At 40.2% G+C, this 20,673-nt stretch overlaps 2 protein-coding genes across 6 annotated transcripts; both read right to left on the bottom strand.

Annotated features, from left to right (window-relative positions):
• Window positions 1–163: 163 nt before the first annotated feature.
• Window positions 164–14,851, bottom strand: LOC133125736 (P-selectin-like). 2 transcript variants are annotated; one of them, XM_061237293.1, is made up of 20 exons: window positions 14,778–14,851; window positions 14,409–14,484; window positions 13,554–13,940; window positions 13,185–13,292; window positions 12,606–12,791; window positions 11,620–11,808; window positions 10,848–11,033; window positions 9,244–9,429; window positions 8,452–8,637; window positions 7,914–8,099; window positions 7,008–7,193; window positions 4,791–4,976; window positions 4,284–4,469; window positions 3,378–3,563; window positions 2,660–2,845; window positions 2,123–2,308; window positions 1,260–1,451; window positions 1,002–1,124; window positions 874–901; window positions 164–671 (listed from the first exon to the last, which is right to left on the bottom strand). In XM_061237293.1, exons 1-20 carry the CDS (start codon window positions 14,787–14,789, stop codon window positions 617–619), a joined length of 3,216 nt encoding a protein of 1,071 aa, XP_061093277.1. In that variant the 5' UTR covers window positions 14,790–14,851; the 3' UTR covers window positions 164–616. The 2 variants fall into 2 exon arrangements, with proteins under 2 accessions (XP_061093277.1, XP_061093278.1); XM_061237294.1 differs by having other exon boundaries at window positions 874–898.
• Window positions 14,852–14,988: 137 nt separating this feature from the next.
• Window positions 14,989–20,498, bottom strand: LOC133127603 (E-selectin-like). 4 transcript variants are annotated; one of them, XM_061240613.1, is made up of 10 exons: window positions 20,360–20,498; window positions 19,754–19,826; window positions 19,194–19,580; window positions 18,452–18,559; window positions 17,990–18,175; window positions 17,309–17,488; window positions 16,961–17,050; window positions 16,792–16,813; window positions 16,635–16,702; window positions 14,989–16,060 (listed from the first exon to the last, which is right to left on the bottom strand). In XM_061240613.1, the coding sequence occupies exons 1-9, from the start codon at window positions 20,360–20,362 to the stop codon at window positions 16,645–16,647; spliced, it is 1,107 nt and encodes a 368-aa protein (XP_061096597.1). In that variant the 5' UTR covers window positions 20,363–20,498; the 3' UTR covers window positions 14,989–16,060; window positions 16,635–16,644. The 4 variants fall into 4 exon arrangements, with proteins under 4 accessions (XP_061096597.1, XP_061096598.1, XP_061096596.1 ...); XM_061240614.1 differs by having other exon boundaries at window positions 14,989–16,075; window positions 16,649–16,702; XM_061240612.1 differs by having other exon boundaries at window positions 16,649–16,702.
• Window positions 20,499–20,673: the final 175 nt, after the last annotated feature.

Raw genomic sequence — 20,673 nt, 5'->3', positions numbered from 1 at the left:
AAGTTTTTTGAATATCTTAAATATTCCTTTTAAATGACTTTATACGATAACAATTTCCATGGGCACAATTGTTAATACACACTTAGTTAACAAGAAATTCGAATTAGAAATTAGTTCATTAGAAATATTAACCAGACAGATTAATATTTGGAAAAACTGAAATATTGGCATTAATATAAGGGAAGGTTATTGAATTATATTATCATGAATTATTATATATTTCAGGGGTATCATCTTAGGCCCATGGCTATTGGGGACCTTTTTTTTTTACTTTAGGTGGTCTTACTAGGTGCTCCTTATTCAGCTGAAAGTTGAAACTGATCATTTAATATAACAATAACAATAAGTAATAACAAATGTCAGATAGCAGTGTTTCCCATTATTCTGGGCCCAGGTTGTTTGGAGCTTTTTAATACAGACTGCACAGTGCATACAGGAATATTCATTCATCCATTTTATTTTCCTGTAAATCTTCATATTTACTTAATCTTATAGGCCCCAATAAAGATAATCACATATTATTTGATAGTTAAAATAGGATCTGCTGTGACTAAACAGTGACATATATGTATTTTGAGGATAAACTATTTACCATAAGGGAATGTCATATGATCCTCTAATGTTCTTCTTCAAATGCAGGGTTTTCTAGTTCTTCCCAAATAGCAATATCCCTGAAATAGAAAATGAAATCTTTCAAGAACTCAAATGAGGTTTTGTCTAAAATCAAATTATTACCAATAAAACTGCTGGGGTTAATTTATTTGACAATGTGTGACATGACAAAGTCTTGCGAGAGGCACAAACTGTACTTGGGTTCTGTTTTATAATTACATATCTACACAAGGTGCTAATGGCTCAAAGAGTGGGACTTACCTCGCTTCCAGATAATCTTTTCGAGCTGCTAAAGAAGGGAAAGTGTCAGCATAAGGGCAAGGGCCTGAATCAATTTTTGACTCACAACGAATATAAGTACATTTACTATGTTATGTGTACTATCTCACCTCTCTTGGAAAGATGAGAAACAATGAAAAACCCCAGTCCGCCCAGAAGAAGCAAAGCGATGGCCGAAGCAAACCCCACCGCGGTGGAGATCATCATACCTGTCCCAACTGTCATCTCTGGTTCTGAAACACACCACACAGTCATAAAATGACACAGTCATCAATGGAACAGAATGTAGCTGGAATATTTTTCAATGATTTGACAGGGAAGAAAGACAACCAAAATACACCAAAAGTAACACTAAGCAGTGCCTGTACCTGTGCACGAGGGCGGAGGTGCAGTCCACATCCCATTGGAGGTGCAGGACAGTTTATATGTCCCATTGAGCGAAGAACCATTCCCACAGTGGAAGAAGCACTGAGACCTGAAGCTGAAGATCCCCAGTGGGTTAGAGCACTTCATGGAGAGGAATGGGGGTAGAAGGTCACTCAGAGCCGGACACTGCACAACTGCAAAGGAAATACAACAGCACTTTGGGTTGACATGACGTCTCAACAAAGCTTCCTGAAAATGCAACATCAGCTTTATCATATGGGGCGATAGCATAGTGCATTGTAGGGGTTAAGAAGTTGAACTTGCACCTCAACCTGCAGTTTCTAATTCCATTTGAACCGCTGTTGTTGTACCCTTGAGGATGGTACTTAACCATTTCTCCAGTAAAATGCCTTGCTGAGTAAGTGGACAGTATGTAAAAGATGGTTTTGCAAGTTGCTCTGAATAAGGGTATTTGCTTAGCATATATAAAAGCCCTCAGGTTTCTGTTTTTGTGCCTCCATGGACAGTGAGAGGTAGGGGTCTCATCTCGACATGTGGAGGTAGTGTGGCTGTTCCTATTCCTGAAACTCATGGCACAGGGTTGAATAATTCCTCTTAATAAAGGCAACATTCCCAAATTATCTCACTTACATTATACTTCAAGACTATTTATATTTTTACTCAAAGACAATGTAGTAGCTAAACAGGATTTTAGGACTACAATGCTGTCCTCCTGCATGTTATCTACTTGTATTTTATATAGGTGACTAGAACCTGTTCACTCTGTGCCCAGCAGGGGGAAATATTTACTCACTCATCATCCCACTATCCCCTGAATATGGGCAGTGAGTTGGGGAGTAGTTACCCTGACAAAGTGGAGGAGACTCAGTCCACACCCCCAAGGAGGCGCACTGAGTGGAGGCTGTCCCATTGAGCAGGAACCCCTCCTCACAGCTCACGTTGCAGCTGGTGCTGAAGCTAAACTCCTCATGTGGGTTGAAGCAGTGCAGGGACCCGTGGAGGGGAGCAGTTAGTTTGTTGCACTGTCGAGCTGGAACAACAGGAAACAAGCCCTCAGCTTCACTGCAGCCACCAGCATCAGACATGTAATAGCTGAGACAGTGATGTAGTGTTGCCCCCAGTGGTGAGAACTGAAGATAGTGATTTCAAGTCTACTTGAAGACTTAGTGTAATCAAACAAAAAGTTCCTTTCTTCAGACAATATGGGAGTGAGATAGATAGACAATGTACTTTAATGCCAATTAAAACAAGTTACTCTCCAGACTGAAAAAGTAGTGGAACTGTGGTTTTCACCTGCCAACTCCAGTTTTTCACCACCCTATTTCCACATCTCAGTCTCTCTCTCTGAACCCCTGTGTGCAGTGAGATATGGGGGTCTCACCTTGGCAGTAGGGAACAGTGTGGCTCCAGAGCCCAGACTCAGTGCACTGCAGAGTGGGGGCTCCTCTCAGCACAAAGCCCTCCTCACAGCCCAGCTCACAGCTGGAGCCGAAGCTGAAGTTGGAGTGAGGGTGAGAGCAGTTCATCTGCCCTCTGCCGGGAACCACCAGGGGGAGACACTGCCGAGCTGAGAGGATAGGAATAGGAGACAAGGTGTCTTTCTCATACTGATAAATACATATCAATAAGCTGCACCCAGTGATCACTTGATTAGATACACATGCTTTTTAATGCAAATACATTAGCCTGCTCTGCTAAACATTGAATCATGTATATACAACTGGTTCCAGCATCTCTGAAACAGCTGCCCTCTTTGGATTTTCCTGCACAACAATATCTAGCAATAAACAAAAAAAACAAAAGCATCTAGGGACTGGCAATTCTGTTGGCAAAAATATGTTGTTAATGAGAGTGGTGAAAGGAGAATGGGCAGACTCGTTCACACAGAGATTAGGAATCATTATAACCCATCACATACTGTTAAATCCTCCCCAGTATCTTATTGCAATCACATTGATCATGACAGGACTGTTAAGTTAAGTTAAGTAGCAAATGTATTTCAGGATAACTGTAGCTAAAGTTGATTTGATTGAGACATGATGCAGTTTAAACACTAGATGTGATTTTTAGTGTTCAAGCAGTTATTGATGGAAAGTTACCCAGACAGAGTGGAGGAGGCTCAGTCCACACCCCCAAGGAGGTGCACTGAGTGGAGGCTGCCCCATTGAGCAGGAACCCCTCCACACAGCTCATGTTGCAGGTAGAGTTGAAGCTGAACTCTTTATGTGGGTGAGAGCAGTGCAGGGAGCCATGGAGGGGAGCAGTTAGTACATCACACCGTCGAGCTGGAACAGCAGGAAACAAACCCTCAGACCCCGAGAACAGGGTGGTATTCAACAGTCCCAGATGAATATACATTTTTATGACATTTTAAACCTTTTAATTAAAATGATGTGCTTTCTCTTTTAATTTTTCAATACTACCAACAGCTCTCTAAATATTATGATCAATAAAGAAAGCAAATGTCAGTCACTGAAGGACAATTGGCTCAACAAAACAGGAGTCATTATTTTGTTGTGGTTCAAGTCTGGGTCATCACCCATTGTAATCTTAAAGACCTTAGATTATCTTTGTTTATAGACCACTGTGTATTTTGTCTATAAAACCGCAGAATCCTGCATTAGCACAACCACTGTTTAAGATCTTTTGATGGTGGTCTGCTGGGTGTCTGCTAGGTGGCTTGTCCTGTTAAGGCACTGTTCTACTGCATGAATGGCTTTGAATCTAGACCATTCCAATGCCACCTGTAGCTGGTAGCACAGGACACCATACAGTTGGTTCTAATGTTGCTCAGTGAGTAGAGGGTTTCTGCTGATTGAGGGAAAAAGTGATCACAGTACTTTAAGTAGCAAATGTATTTCAGTATATAGTCTAGCTATAGCTAAAGAAAAGGTAGCAATCCCACAGTAAATGTTCACAGTTTAGTTTGTTGGCTCATGGTTCAGTTTAATCAGGTGTATTTTCAGTCTGCATTTATTAGTCAAAAGTTATTAAGATGAAGTTACCCTGACAGAGTGGACGAGGCTCAGTCCACACCCCCAAGGAGGTGCACTGAGTGGAGTCTGTCCCGTTCAGCAGGAACCCCTCCACACAGCTCACATTGCAGCTGGAGCTGAAGCTGAACTCCTCATGTGGGTGGGAGCAGTACAGGAAGCCATGGAGGGGAGCAGTTAGTGTGTCACACCGTCGAGCTGGAACAGCAGGTGGGAGGACAGTGTTTAGGAGTCATTATAACCCATCACATACTGTTAAGTCCTCCCCAGTATCTTATTGCAGTCACATTGATCATGACAGGACTTTTAATTTCTGACCCCAGGACTTTCCAAATCTGGTTAAGTGCCATAGTAGGTGCAGGAGGGAACTTTAGGTTTTACATAGTGCTTTAAGTTAAGTAGCAAATGTATTTCAGGGTATAGTGTTAACTGTCGCTCAAGTAGGTTTTATTGAGACTTGATGCAGTTTAAACACCAAATGTGATTTTTAGTGTTCAAGCTGTTTTTAAGAGAAAGTACCCAGACAGAGTGGAGGAGGCTCAGTCCACACCCCCAAGGAGGTGCACTGAGTGGAGGCTGTCCCATTGAGCAGGAACCCCTCCACACAGCTCATGTTGCAGGTAGAGTTGAAGCTGAACTCTTTATGTGGGTGGGAACAGTGCAGGGAGCCATGGAGGGGAGCAGTTAGTACATTGCACCCTCGAGCTGGAACAGCAGGAAACAAACCCTCAGACCCCAAGAACAGGGTGGTATTCAACAGTCCCAGATGAATGTAAATTTTCATTACATTTTCAAACGTTTAATTAAAATGATGTGCTTTCTCTTTTAATTTTTCAATACTACCAACAGCTCTCTAAATATTATGATCAATAAAGAAAGCAAATGTCAGTCACTGAAAGACAATTGGCTCAACAAAACAGGAGTCATTAATTTGTTGTGGTTCAAGTCTGGGTCATCACCCATTGTAATCTTAAAGACCTTAGATTATCTTTGTTTATAGACCACAGTTTATTTTGTCTATAAAACCGCAGAATCCTGCATTAGCACAACCACTGTTTAAGATCTTTTGATGGTGGTCTGCTGGGTGTCTGCTAGGTGGCTTGTCCTGTTAAGGCACTGTTCTACTGCATGAATGGCTTTGAATCTAGACCATGCCAATGCCACCTGTGGCTGGTAGCACAGGACACCATACAGTTGGTTCTAATGTTGCTCAGTGAGTAGAGGGTTTCTGCTGATTGAGGGAAAAAGAGATCACAGTACTTTAAGTAGCAAATGTATTTCAGTATATAGTCTAGCTATAGCTAAAGAAAAGGTAGCAATCCCAGAGTAAATGTTCACAGTTTAGTTTGTTGGCTCATGGTTCAGTTTAATCAGGTGTATTTTCAGTCTGCATTTATTAGTCAAAAGTTATTAAGATGAAGTTACCCTGACAGAGTGGACGAGGCTCAGTCCACACCCCCAAGGAGGTGCACTGAGTGGAGTCTGTCCCGTTCAGCAGGAACCCCTCCACACAGCTCACGTTGCAGCTGGAGCTGAAGCTGAACTCCTCATGTGGGTGGGAGCAGTGCAGGAAGCCATGGAGGGGAGCAGTTAGTGTGTCACACCGTCGAGCTGGAACAGCAGGTGGGAGGACAGTGTTTAGGAGTCATTATAACCCATCACATACTATTAAGTGGAAAATCCAGGTTCAGAAATGAAAAGTCCCCCCACCGGATCTTATCGCAATCACGTTGATCATGACTGGACTTTTCATTTCTGACCCCAGGACTTTCCAAGTCTGGTAAAGTGCCATAGTAGGTGCAGGAGGGAACTTTAGGTTCCACACAGTGCTTTAAGTTAAGTAGCAAATGTATTTCAGGGTATAGTGTTAACTGTAGCTAAAGTAGATTTGATTGAGACATGATGCAGCTTAAACACAAGATGTGATTTTTTGACTGTTCAAGCAGTTATTGAGAGAAAGTACCCAGACAGAGTGGAGGAGGCTCAGTCCACACCCCCATGGAGGTGCACTGAGTGGAGGCTGTCCCATTGAGCAGGAACCCCTCCACACAGCTCATGTTGCAGGTAGAGTTGAAGCTGAACTCTTTATGTGGGTGGGAGCAGTGCAGGGAACCATGGATGGGAGCTGTTAGTACATCACACCGTCGAGCTGGAACAGCAGGAAACAGACCCTCAGACCCCGAGAACAGGGTGGTATTCAACAGTCCCAGATAAATGAAGATTTTCATTACGTTTTGAAACTTTTAATTAAAATGATGTGCTTTTTCTTTTAATTTCTCAATGCTACCAACAGCTCTCTAAATATTATGATCAATAAAGAAGACAATTGGTTCTGCGTTAACACGGCGACTATTTAAGATCTTTTGATCGTGGTCTGCTGGGTATCTGCAAGGTGGCTTGTCCTGTTAAGGCACTGTTCTACTGCATGCATGGTCTCCACAGTTTGGTTTTGAACCTAGACGATTCCAATGCCATCTGTGGCTGGCAGCACAGGGCACCATACAATTGGTTCTAATGTTGCTCAGTGAGTAGAGGGTTTCTGCTGATTGAAGGAAAAGTAGATCATAGTACTTTAAGTAGCAAATGTATTTCAGTATATAGTTTAGCTGTAGCTAAAGAAAAGGTTGCAATCCCAGAGTAAATGCTCACAGTTTAGTTTGTTGGCTCTTGGTTCAGTTTAATCAGGTGTATTTTCAGTCTGCATTTATTAGTCAAAAGTTATTGAGAGAAAGTTACCCTGACAGAGTGGAGGAGGTTCAGTCCACACCCCCAAGGATGTGCATTGAGGGGAGGCTGCCCCATTGAGCAGGAACCCCTCCTCACAGCTCACGTTGCAGCTGGAGCTGAAGCTAAACTCCTCATGTAGGTGGAAGCAGTGCAGGGAGCCATGGAGGGGAGCAGTTAGTGTGTCACACCGTTGAGCTGGAACAGCAGGAAACAAACCCTCAGACCCCAAGAACAGGGTGGTATTCAACAGTCCCAGATGAATGTAAATTGTCATTACATTTTCAAACGTTTCATTAAAATGATGTGCTTTCTCTTTTAATTTTTCAATACTACCAACAGCTCTGTAAATATTATGATCAATAAAGAAAGCAAATGTCAGTCACTGAAAGACAATTGGCTCAACAAAACAGGAGTCATTATTTTGTTGTGGTTCAAGTCTGGGTCATCACCCATTGTAATCTTAAAGACCTTAGATTATCTTTGTTTATAGACCACAGTTTATTTTGTCTATAAAACCGCAGAATCCTGCATTAGCACAACCACTGTTTAAGATCTTTTGATGGTGGTCTGCTGGGTGTCTGCTAGGTGGCTTGTCCTGTTAAGGCACTGTTCTACTGCATGAATGGCTTTGAATCTAGACCATTCCAATGCCACCTGTAGCTGGTAGCACAGGACACCATACAGTTGGTTCTAATGTTGCTCAGTGAGTAGAGGGTTTCTGCTGATTGAGGGAAAAAGAGATCACAGTACTTTAAGTAGCAAATGTATTTCAGTATATAGTTTAGCTATAGCTAAAGAAAAGGTAGCAATCCCAGAGTAAATGTTCACAGTTTAGTTTGTTGGCTCATGGTTCAGTTTAATCAGGTGTATTTTCAGTCTGCATTTATTAGTCAAAAGTTATTAAGATGAAGTTACCCTGACAGAGTGGACGAGGCTCAGTCCACACCCCCAAGGAGGTGCACTGAGTGGAGTCTGTCCCGTTCAGCAGGAACCCCTCCACACAGCTCACGTTGCAGCTGGAGCTGAAGCTGAACTCCTCATGTGGGTGGGAGCAGTGCAGGAAGCCATGGAGGGGAGCAGTTAGTGTGTCACACCGTCGAGCTGGAACAGCAGGTGGGAGGACAGTGTTTAGGAGTCATTATAACCCATCACATACTATTAAGTGGAAAATCCAGGTTCAAAAATGAAAAGTCCCCCCACCGGATCTTATTGCAATCACGTTGATCATGACAGGACTTTTCATTTCTGACCCCAGGACTTTCCAAGTCTGGTTAAGTGCCATAGTAGGTGCAGGAGGGAACTTTAGGTTCCACATAGTGCTTTAAGTTAAGTAGCAAATGTATTTCAGGGTATAGTGTTAACTGTAGCTAAAGTAGATTTGATTGAGACATGATGCAGCTTAAACACAAGATGTGATTTTTTGACTGTTCAAGCAGTTATTGAGAGAAAGTACCCAGACAGAGTGGAGGAGGCTCAGTCCACACCCCCATGGAGGTGCACTGAGTGGAGGCTGCCCCATTGAGCAGGAACCCCTCCACACAGCTCATGTTGCAGGTAGAGTTGAAGCTGAACTCTTTATGTGGGTGGGAGCAGTGCAGGGAACCATGGATGGGAGCTGTTAGTACATCACACCGTCGAGCTGGAACAGCAGGAAACAGACCCTCAGACCCCAAGAACAGGGTGACACTCAACAGTCCCAGATAAATTAAGATTTTCATTAGGTTTTGAAACTTTTAATTAAAATGATGTGCTTTTTCTTTTAATTTCTCAATGCTACCAACAGCTCTCTAAATATTATGATCAATAAAGAAAGCAAATGTCAGACACTGAAAGACAATTGGTTCTGCATTAATACGGCCACTGTTTAAGATATTATAATGGTGGTCTGCTGGGTATCTGCTAGGTGGCTTGTCCTGTTAAGGCACTGTTCTACTGTATGAATGGTCTCCACAGTTTGGTTTTGAATCTAGACCATTTCAATGGCATCTGTGGCTGGTAGCACAGGACACCATACAATTGGTTCTAATGTTGCTCAGTGAGTAGTGGGTTTCTGCTGATTGAGGGGAAAAGAGATCACAGACTTTAAGTAGCAAATGTATTTCAGTGTGTAGTTAAGCTGCTGCTAAAGAAAAGGTAGCAACCCCAGAGTAAATGTTCACAGTTTAGTTTGTTGGCTTATGGTTGAGTTTATTGAGGTGTATTTTCAGCCTGCATTTATCACTCAAAGTTATTGAGGGAAAGTTACCCTGACAGAGTGGAGGAGGCTCAGTCCACACCCCCAAGGAGGTGCACAGAGTGGAGGCTGTCCCATTGAGCAGGAACCCCTCCTCACAGCTCACGTTGCAGCTGGAGCTGAAGCTAAACTCCTCATGTGGGTGGAAGCAGTGCAGGGAGCCATGGAGGGGAGCAGTTAGTGTGTCACACCGTTGAGCTGGAACAGCAGGAAACAAACCCTCAGTTCCACTGCAGCCACCAGCTTCAGACATGTGACATCTGAGCACATGAGGATGTTAAACTGTGGTGTGGTTTCATCCTCCGAGGTGGAAGGCCTGTGGTTTTCAGATTTCTGTCCACTGTATGCACAAAAGAGTCACGCACCGCACAAATTGCTGCCATTTCCTCATTCTGCCATTTGGATTTATAGAAAGTTTTATTCATAGGAGTAACATGGTTGTTGAATGTCATATTTGGCAGTTGTCTTTAGGCAACAACAAAACAAATGTGTATATATATTTTTTATTATTCTGTCATTTAAATGTATTTTAAAACTTTGTTTTCTAAGCCTAAATTTCTCACTATAAGAGTTCACCCAAACTGTCTGGGCGTGGTAATGAGAACTGTAAATTAGCTATGATTCACAGACCGTGTTCCCACTTTCCACACATTGCTGTTTGTTACCATAGCTACCTGCATGATATGCGCTCATCTTGGGAGACTGAATTTTGACAAGCTAGCTAACTTAGTATATCAATTATCAATAGCTAAGGTAAGGACGCTGACTTACCCAATGATAATTTTTGCTAGCTAACTTGCCAAGTTAAGATAAAAGCACAAATGTAACTTCTATTAGCAAACTAGCTAGCTAAAGCTAGCTAGCTGAATGAATATAACCAGAAATAGTCAAACTACAGTAGGTAACTAGTGAAGTGCCATTGTTCAGTTTTTGACCGTGGCAATATTTGTTACCTATCTAGATGGCTAGTGAACTCCTAGCCCAATCATCAAGGAAATAATGTGAATATATCATTCATATATCATTCAGGCTATAACATTCATAGCCTGGTAGGCTACTAAGCTACTTTTAATATTACTAGGCTACGTGAGCTGTGGCCGTGCCAAGCCGTGCCTCTTTTCTGGGCATTTTGGTTAGATTTGTTGTGTATAGCAATTTGAGATGTTGTTTGTTTCAGTGACCATCTGTTAAAGATGTTTACTTTGACATACATTCCCAATAACTTAGTGTCGACTGTAAATCCTCCCACCACCCTACTTTGAGATTGCTACCCTCCCCTAACCTGTCCCAATTCTTTTCTTAGATATTCTAAGGACATAATCTGCTCACAACAATGTTGAAATTGATGCATGAAGTGTGCTCATTACATGTGAAAAGGAAGCCCAACTGATATTTAAAAATGCCCACCCTGTCAATGCATTCTAGAACAGCCCCTGCTCCATATTATGAGTGGCTATATGTGTACTCTATTCAGTAGACCAATAGGCTATGATGCAAATGCATTTTATTGAGGCTGATTAAAATCACTTTTACTCTGTGCCCAGTGGGGGAAAATATTTACTCGCCCATACATTCAATATTCCCTGAATGTGCACTGTTATTTGGGGAGTAGTTACCCTGACAATGTGGAGGAGGCTCAGTCCACAACCCCAAGGAGGTGCATTGAGTGGAGGCTGTCCCATTGAGCAGGAACCCCTCCTCACAGCTCACGTTGCAGCTGGAGCTGAAGCTAAACCCCTCATATGGGTGGAAGCAGTGCAGGGAGCCATGGGGGGGAACAGTTTGTCTGTCACACCGTCGAGCTGGAACAGCAGGAAACAGACCCTCAGCTCCATAGAGATGTATTACAGGACAATTAAAGTCATTTTTTAAAAAAACCTACTGACAACATGTGCTGCTGTAATTCATGTTTTTCAGCCTTGACTCAAGAGTGGGAAGTGCTGTGTTCCTCACTTTTCCTACAGATGAGCACTTCATCATCCAAAAATGAAAGAAGGAGGGCCATGGACAGCAATGGCCATACATTGTCACTGTACGACATTGTGTCTTCTACATGAGACTTAGTGGTACTATGCAATGAACTGATTCTGAATATAACCGTTGCATAAACCTAGGGCCTTAAGGATGTTCTGGCAAGTCATAATTTCCTTGGGTGGGGTGTGAATGTGCACCCACAGCAGTTCAATTTATTGTGGTTTGGAGAATCTAGTGTACCGGAAGAGTGGTCTAGGGTGTTGGCCATTGCTGGTGTTGCATCAATTCCCTATATTTCACAAGAAAGAATATGCACACTTCACTAATAGTTTAATACAATATTTGAGTTTAGAACATGTACTGTGCTATGGCTAATTGAACAGAATTATATGAAAATGCAGTAATAAATTATACCTTCACATATTGGCATGGCATCACTCCACGACCCGCTGGAGTTACACCAAGTACTGCTGGGGCCGTTGAGCTCAAATCCCTCTTCACAGCTGAATTCACACGTGGAATTATAACTGTCTGGCCCTATGGCATGGGTGCACTTCATGCGTCTTCTTGTAGGAGCACTGGAGAGCTCTGGGCATTTCACAGCTGTAGTGAGGGCAGAGAAAGAAGTCATCTCACCTGACTGACTGCACTTATCCTGCACTCTGGTCCAGCCTTACTGTTCATCATATCTTAAGGTTCTGTTCCACTGAAAAAATCTCATTTAAAAGTCAAATTGACCTTTTTCTATTTACTGCTGCAAATCATCCCTCAACTATTTGACTTTCAGACTTAGTTCATAGTCATCCTATCATCATGAAACCTTTCCAGCATCTCCATATCCTGTTAGTATTTCTTGTTAGTGTTAGGGGCGGGTACAGCAACACAAATCTCATTGTTAGATCCTGAAATTTCATAATGTTTCTTCATGAAAAATCAGAAATTTCTACAAAAATGACTATTGAGTACTGGTGATAAACAAAATAGAATCGTATTTAGAATCTGAAAGAATTATAATTATAATCTTACTTGGTTCAGATTATAAACTGCTCAATCTTTCAATTTGTAATTTCCGCCATCTTGAGTAAAGTATGCAAATGAGCTCCTTTATATATTTCGTTGGAATTCCATACCTCATGATAATTGAAGTATGAGTTTGCTGGCTAACTGAGTAGAAACCTGGAACAGCTCTTTTTTTACTTCAGTCCATGTTCCAGATTTAGGAGGGTTTTCAGGTTTTACTGAGTGTACTTATCCAGCTAACTCAATTATCCTGCTTCATGAAGCGGGGCCGTGATTAATTTCTCTGCTAGATGCGAGCACACCCATAGCAGAGGAATTGACACAGATAGTGTGTGCCTGGGGATCTGTAGTCCCGAGGTGAAGGTGTAAGAGGTGTATACCTTGGCACAAGGGAGGATCGGCGTCCCAGTGGCCGGAAGCCTGGCACTGCAGATGTGGCGCTCCCATGAGTGAGAACCCCTGGGCGCAGTGAAGTGTGCAGGATGAGTTGAACTGGAAGGAGCCGTAGGCATGAGAGCACTGCATCGAGCCGTATTGTGGAGCCTTCAGGATGCCACACGTAACAGCTGAGGAGTTAATACAAAATTAAAATATGAAATGTATTCTTCTTTAGTTCTGACCCAGGTTACCCACTTGATGTGCAGATTTCCTGCAATCTAACCAGCTACAATCTTTTAGCTAATACCTTTATTAGTTTATATGAATAGAGACAACACTGCTAATATCATTTAGAGACAAAAGTTAAGAAATAAATGGTTGGATAAAACATTGTAGTTCTATCAGTTGTTGCCTGGACTGGAAATTGGCCGCCCATGCATTAGCATGCACTCTTGAGAAGAAGCCCTTCTTGGAGACTGAAACTCTAGGCATGCAGCAGTTATAGTCTGTGGAAATTACACCTGGATGCAAGTCATCTGTGATCATCTTGAGTCTGATGAACACAATTTTTCATATCTGACCTTCCTGGCAGCGTGGTCCCTGGAAGCCGGGGTGACATTTGCAGGTGTAGTTCCCAATGGTCTCCACACATTCCGCCTGGGTGCTGCAGGACTCTTCACTGCAGGAAGCTGAACACAGGAAATGATCACACACAATTCCCGATTTGCCCACATTTCTCATTGATAGACACCGATACAAGATGGACTGGATGACTATTCATTTCAATAAATCAGTCAAATCAGATTTTGGTCAACTGTAATAATTCTGTAATAATAAATGTATTATTTATGAAATATCCATACATACTGTATTGTGCGATCATGTAACATTGTCCTCTCTGAAAAACCCTCTTTGAATTGATCACATTCAAGTTCTTTGTAACCACATACCATGATAACAAAGCGTCCCCTTTTTATTTCTGCAGCTTTGATCATTCCACTTCCCAGACTCCTGATATCTCTTAATGTAAATCTCAACACAGTCCTCCTGTCCTTTGTTATTGGGCTCCCCTTTGGCCCAGTTCTCAGCTTCCTGGGTCAGTGTCTTGTTGGTTCCGACCCATGTCCATTCACCGCCGATTTTCCTGATGCCGATCCAGTAGTAATATTTATTCTTGGGCAGGGTCTTATTGAGGTATGCGATTTCTTTCTGGTTCTGTATGGCTACCATATCCGTGTAGTGCTGACGACACCACTCCCTTGCAGAATTCCAGTTCCTATTGGGGCTTATATTGTAATGGTATGTCCAGGCATGTACTCCTGTTTCAGCTGACAGATCTGCATGAAGCAGTGGAAAGATTATGCATGTTGTCAGATCGAGTGAGGTGACCATTCCTGTTTATTCCTAATGAGTTGATAAGTTATATCTCTGTATGAATGTGAAATTTAGTGCGCAATGGTGTAGTAATATCACTTATATCAATTATAATACTGGAACATGTGCTGTATGTCTCAGTTAAAGTGTTAAATTCACATGACCACTTTAATGTAATAATGTGTAAGCTTGGTAACATTCCTGTAAACTCATTTTCTTTCAGTACATCTCTCCCATTTCTGTTACACTCATTCACACAGGTGTTTTTCTTATTTCACTGATTCTTCACATACAAATCACATTAGAAACGCTGCATTAAGATATATTGAAATGTACACAAAATGTTATTAACCATATTGCTTTAAGATCAGCCTATGATTCGGACACTAGGTATGTATTTATTTATTGGATGTGTAGTATCATGATCTTACCGTAGCCAAGGGCAAAAAGGCCAATAAGAAGCCCAAAATGGCATTTTTGACTCATACAGTGTCCCCAGAGCAGCATCTGCCAAACATCAAGATATAAAACATGCATTTTAAATGTATTATCATTTAATATGCACTATGTTTCTAGCACTGTAGTGTAATGTAATGAAACATTCATAAAGGAACTGCACTGATGCATACTGTGGTTATGAGAATATTAGCCATATTTAAATACAATACATAAAGGTCACAAAATGTGATACCATATCATATTTTTATATCATAGTTTTTGTTGTGGAAAAGTAGAGAATTGCAATAAAATTATTAGGATAATGAAAATTGTGTTGTTATTTAGGAGAAAAGAGGTCTTACCTTTTCATGCATGAGAATGCATTGACAACTCTTTCAGTTCAAGATTAGGCAATTAGTGTGCTTGCACATAAAGTCCTTCCCTATAATAGTATTTAGAAATGGAGTGTTGCAATTCCACACTTGCAGATAAAAATAGACCAACAGCATTGTGTGTCATCAACCAAAGAAAGCAGACCAGGTTTCAGTATTTTATATTAGCTCACATTTTTATTTGACATCTAACCTTGGTGTTCATTTTGGAGTTATGCACTTCTTCACATCAAACGTTATGTTTTCATGACTACATACATATAATGAAAACTTTAGTGTTATGTTGATGATGTGGGTCTCATGTAGACTGTAATACAATCATTTTCAGACAAGGAAGAACATGATCATAAAAAATCCATAAATATTAATGATTACAGTTTGATAATACAGACATAATAAATACAAATAGGCAATCCACACATCAGCATCTAAGCCACTTCTAAGACTAGGATACAAAAACCTGCAACTAAATTGTGATTCAAATCCTGTGCACTGGACATTTTGTATCAAATAAGCATATTAAAACTGTTCAGTTTCCATCCTTCTGTTGAAATGCATTGCAGGAAGAATGAGTGAGATCCTCTCTTGGTCTGAAGTGCAAGACCGTACACACTGTACTTTTGGCGAGGGGCCCCACCAGGGATTTTGGCCCCCATGAACAGATGTCAGTTTGGGCCCCATCACCCCTGAAAATCCCATGTTGTAATATTTTACAGTGCTCCTATAAGTCAGGGCACTGTGACATTCCTTCCCTTGCCTTCTCTGGACCACCGAGTCTTTCTATCTGCATATGTGGCCTCACACTTCACCAAAGAAATTACATTTCTAAGCTAAACACTACTAAGACAGGGGTCAGGAACACTGGTCCTGGAGAACCACAGACCCATGAAACAAGGTGAAGTTAACTGTAATCAACTGCTTTCATTGATCAATTAATGCTCAGTAACAATGACAACTAGCCCTTGTAAGACATAATAAAGTGGGATACCTCTACAAATGGTACCTATATAAGCTTTAATAAAAACATTTTATCAACATGTTTTCATCAAGTATAATTTTTTCCAACACTACCACCAAGTTTTTCCATTGATGTGTTTGTACAGATTGTTTAAATTTGCGTCTATGTATGCAATCAGTAGTAGAGCACCATAAAACAAGTTCTATGTCCAGTATATGAAAAAAATCTGCCTTTGCGCTCTGTCCAGCAGGTCTTAGTCTTCCTCCCAATTCTCCAATTTCATGCAGTGAGACTCCTGAAGATAGATCAACTTGAATAAATAACATTAAAAAATAACATTAAGGAATAATAATAATAATAATAATAATAATAATAATAATAATAATAATAATAATACATTGCTTTTGCAGGTGTCCAATAATATTTTATAAATTGAATAAACAACTGTAAACTAAGCTGAGAATTTCATTAATTTGTTCTGAGTGCACAATGTACAATAACAAATGAAATACATTCTCATACAGAAGCTAATGCCCTGGTGCAGTGAAGTTGATGTTTTACTGCAAGATTGGCTGTTTTTCTCCTGCAGGAAGTAAAGTGATGACCTTGTACACTGTGGCACTCAGAGAACCTATTGAGCTTTCCTTCCTGCAAATTTCCTACATATTGGAAAGAAGTTATATGTATACTTCACTCAATTGTAAATAACCATATGATAGTTATTAGTGCTCAGGGGTTCTAGATAACAATGAAGGGGTACCAATGGCAGGAAGTGGGGAACAGCATGTATGGATAAAATGATATAAACTGATGTTTGTCATGTCTATTGGATGATAATACTATGTATGCAGCCATAAGAAGCCCATTACATTTGTTTGCTTACAGAGGTACACCTTCAGGTTCATCGCCAGGTTGTGTTCTGTCCTCTTCTGGAAGTCTGTATGAGAAAAATGATTAGTAAACCAAAACCATAAAATAAAACAAAAGTACAATGATGGTGCAACACCGAGTAGTGCAGTCTCTCACCCTGTTTGTACAGTGTTCTTTCCTATAAAATAAATGAGAAGTTAATTGCAATACCGTATTTCAACATAAAATATGTTGTCATGATGCAATGTGGAATGGTAATCTCACGACTCTCTTCATTCCCATGTGTTGTTTTTTTTTGTGTTTATTGCTGAATAATGTCACTTACTTTTTCTGCAATGCATCAAACAGAAACATATGAAACAGGATGTTGAAAGGATGGTGGTCCCAGCAAGAGCTGCTGCGACATACATAAAGCCTGTAGGCAGAAATTTCACATGAAAATACATTTGTTTTATAACTGAACAAACTGGGACATTTTTGGCTGTTATTATTTCTGATTTCCCAATAACTTTACACAGTATATTACTTCATTATGAAAATTAATTAGAGAGGATGGTGCACTAAATCATCAGTGTGACTGTTTTTTGAAAACTGGTTGTGATCAATATGAGATGACTGCATGAACTACATGGCAATGTAGAAATGTAATTTTAAAAAGCATTTGATTCTTTACTTGCACAAAATGGCCTCCTTCCCGTCCAGATGCCTGCGGCATTACATGTAACCTTGTTTGGTCCCAGTAAAAGAAAGCCCTTAGAACAGCGGAATTCACAGGTTGAACTGAAGGTGGTAGATGGTCCAGAGCAGTTCACATATCCATCCTCAGGTTCAGAAAAATCTATGCAGTCCACACCTAGAATAAGAAAAACAACACTATATCTGTTAAGTGCCTCCTAATGGGTAAAGCATCAATCTTCCTGTCAACGTGTGTTGAAAACAGAGGTGAAAGTGAATGCCTGTGAAGAACTCAAACACAGTAAACAGGAAAAGGAAGGTCATAGTGGAAGCAGGCGTTAGGAAAATTATGAAGATGAAAGAGGAGCTGGGAAGTAGGCAGTATCAGACTGCAGGGGAAAAGATAAGAAGCCAAGCCAGAAGAATAAAACATCAGCCAGCAGACGTTTTCTGAGAGTGCGCTAGACTATTAATGTAAGATATACTGCAGTGCTTGTCCAGTAGGAGCTCTGGCTGCTTATCCTCCGCCAAGAATCAGCAGTACTCAGATATATTTACATACCTATTTGCTTATTGTAAGGACTTGCTTTTAACACAGTGCTGCCTTGTTTTTGTATAGGCTGTGGAAAGTGTGCCTCTGATGAGGAGAGTTAGCAGTGATTCAAATGTAAAATGGCACCTTTACACACTGGTGTGGTTCCTGTCCATTCTCCCGAGGCAGTGCAGTTGCTTTCCTGCTGACCCTCCAGAGAGAAGCCCTTGGCACACCGAAACGTGCATGTTGACCTGTAGCCATGGTTTCCGTGGGGACCGTGGCACTTCACCCATCCGTGCTGGAGTATTGTAGGGCTTTCACACCGAACGGCTGAAAACAGGAAGAGAAGTCGAGAAAAAGGATGTTTGTACAGTATGTAAGGTGTTTACTGAACAACTATTGAAAAATAACTATACCGTAAGATGGACAAAAAAGCCAACAGTTTTGGCATACAAAATGGTCTTGTCATTTTAGGAGTTCCTAAATCATTATCTTTCACAATAATCACACATCCAAAAATATCTGCATGATTGTTGAAATACAGCAATGAGGACAGCATTTTCCCTGCTGAAGTCTATGAGCTAATGTAAGACAATATTGACTTACCATCTTGGCAACGAGGTCCTTCGAACCCTAGGGCACATTTGCATGTGTAGTTGTTAATAGTTTCTGTGCATTCCCCTCTATTGCTGCATGATGTTGCATTGCACTGAGCTAGGAAGGTAATATATCATGATGATTACTGACTGTTATTTCCCCTGAATATCCAATGCTGTTAATGTACACATCAAACTAAAGGCAATAGGAGAATATATATAATTTCCCGTTCTTCTATTAATTCCAGTGTGTTTAAAGGTACAATAGGTAAATGTATTAAAACATTGTTACAAGACCATTATAAATCCCTTCCTATCATTGAAAAAGGCTCACTGACATGTTATAGTGCTTAAATTCAGGTTTCAAAATATGCAGTTGATGGACTGGCACTCGGTACCAAAACATCATATAGCTGTACAAAAATTAAAACTCATTGGTTGAAAATTGGTTCTAATTGCCACAGCCAATGGCGTTTCAGCGTCAGTGCATTCACAGAGAAGGGGTGGAATAAACAGTGTTGTGGTTAGAGCGTGTTTGTTGCTGCAATTCCTCTCTTGACTGTTAGAAGTCCGAAATTGTTCCTATTGTACCTTTAACTTTATTATTAAATTTACTGTCAGGTATTATATTTGCACAATTATTAGAATTTTCTAGTCATATACTGAAATGTATGTAATTGATAAATTACATTAATAATAATAATAATAATAATAATAATAATAATAATAATAATAATAATAATAATAATAACCTTTGAAGCACAAGGGATGTTTTAAATTTCCACACTTCTCATCATTCCAGTTACCCCCATCCTTGTTTCTTTTGATGTATATTTCCACACAGTCTTCATCCTCTTGCTTATTGTTGGGTTCCTGTTGAGCCCAGAACCCATCTTTTTCCTCCATCGTCTCATTTGTTCCAACCCAAGTCCAAGTGCCATTTATCTTCCGAATTCCAATCCAGTAATAGTCTTTTTTTTGGGGTAAAGTTTTATTTAGGTAACTCATTTCCTCCCAATTCTGAATGGCAACCAGGTCTGTGTATGTATCTTGGCACCATTTCCTTGCTTTGACCCAGTTCATGTGCTCATTACTGTGATGATAGGTCCATCCCAGTGCATATCCAGTCATCAAAATATCTAACATTGCAGTATGCATTCATTGATCAATAAGCTGACAAATATTTAGGCATCAGAACATAATTCAGATGGTCAAGCACAAATTTGCAGCATAAAATTAAAAATCTTTATTTAAAAAATAATAATTATGTGCAGAATACTGTGGTCTGTGAATAAATTTAATCACAACTTACCACAGATAATAATAAGAATCCATTTCACTTTCACTTGCTTAGATCCTTGTCTGAGAGACGCCTTGTAGTTTCTCTATTTCATTCGTAAAGCAGAGGATAGGTTAGTGTATATTTGATGTCTCAAAAACATATTTTAAAAAATATGACATAACAAACAAAATCCATGGGAAAAGATCCTATGCTAAACTATGCTGTAAAATAGTTGTTTTATATCACCTGCAGTTGTACATTATTCAGTGTAATTGCTGTCTTTCTTATAATCCTCAATGTTTTTTAATTAATTGATACATACTGTATGATAATGTGACTAAAATAGTCACCATAGTAGTCTGTAATAGAATTTTCCACCAACCCACAAATTTCCATGCATTTCCTAGTAATACCTGGTAAAAAGAATTCAAAAGAATTCAAAACCAAATATTGTATCAATATATTGTATTTAATATATTGAAATGTATTGTTATTGTTAATATCCTTACATATAAGCCAAACTTATATTTTCCTAACCCAGATATATTCTGCAACCTGTTTATTCATAATTTTCCCGTGAAAAAGGGGATGTCTCGGACAATGAATGTAAATCTTACCAAAAATCTAATAGCATACCATGATTTGGGTTCCTCTTGAAAGTAAACTATTTGATTCCTGTTTTGGGTCGACAGTATGATCTTCTGTACACCCGTCTTGATCTCAGTTAGTTTCTGGACTACAGTGAATGCTGTATATCTTGCACCGCATGCTTCTCTCAATTGGTTCTGAATTAACATAAAATGTCAGGAAATTTCATGTGCTAGCTTTGTTTTTTTTTATGATGAATAATGGTGGTGGTACAGTTTGTTCCAGATGGGCAATTGATGTTTATCTACAGCTCAGTTAACAGGAAGTTCCTTTTACAGAGAGAATTCATGTAGGCAGACCAC

This window comes from Conger conger, chromosome 4 (genome assembly GCF_963514075.1).
Source record: "Conger conger chromosome 4, fConCon1.1, whole genome shotgun sequence".
Classification (NCBI taxonomy): domain Eukaryota; kingdom Metazoa; phylum Chordata; class Actinopteri; order Anguilliformes; family Congridae; genus Conger; species Conger conger.
The sequence above is the reverse complement of the archived record's forward strand: the minus strand, read 5'-3'. Positions and strand labels throughout refer to the sequence as shown.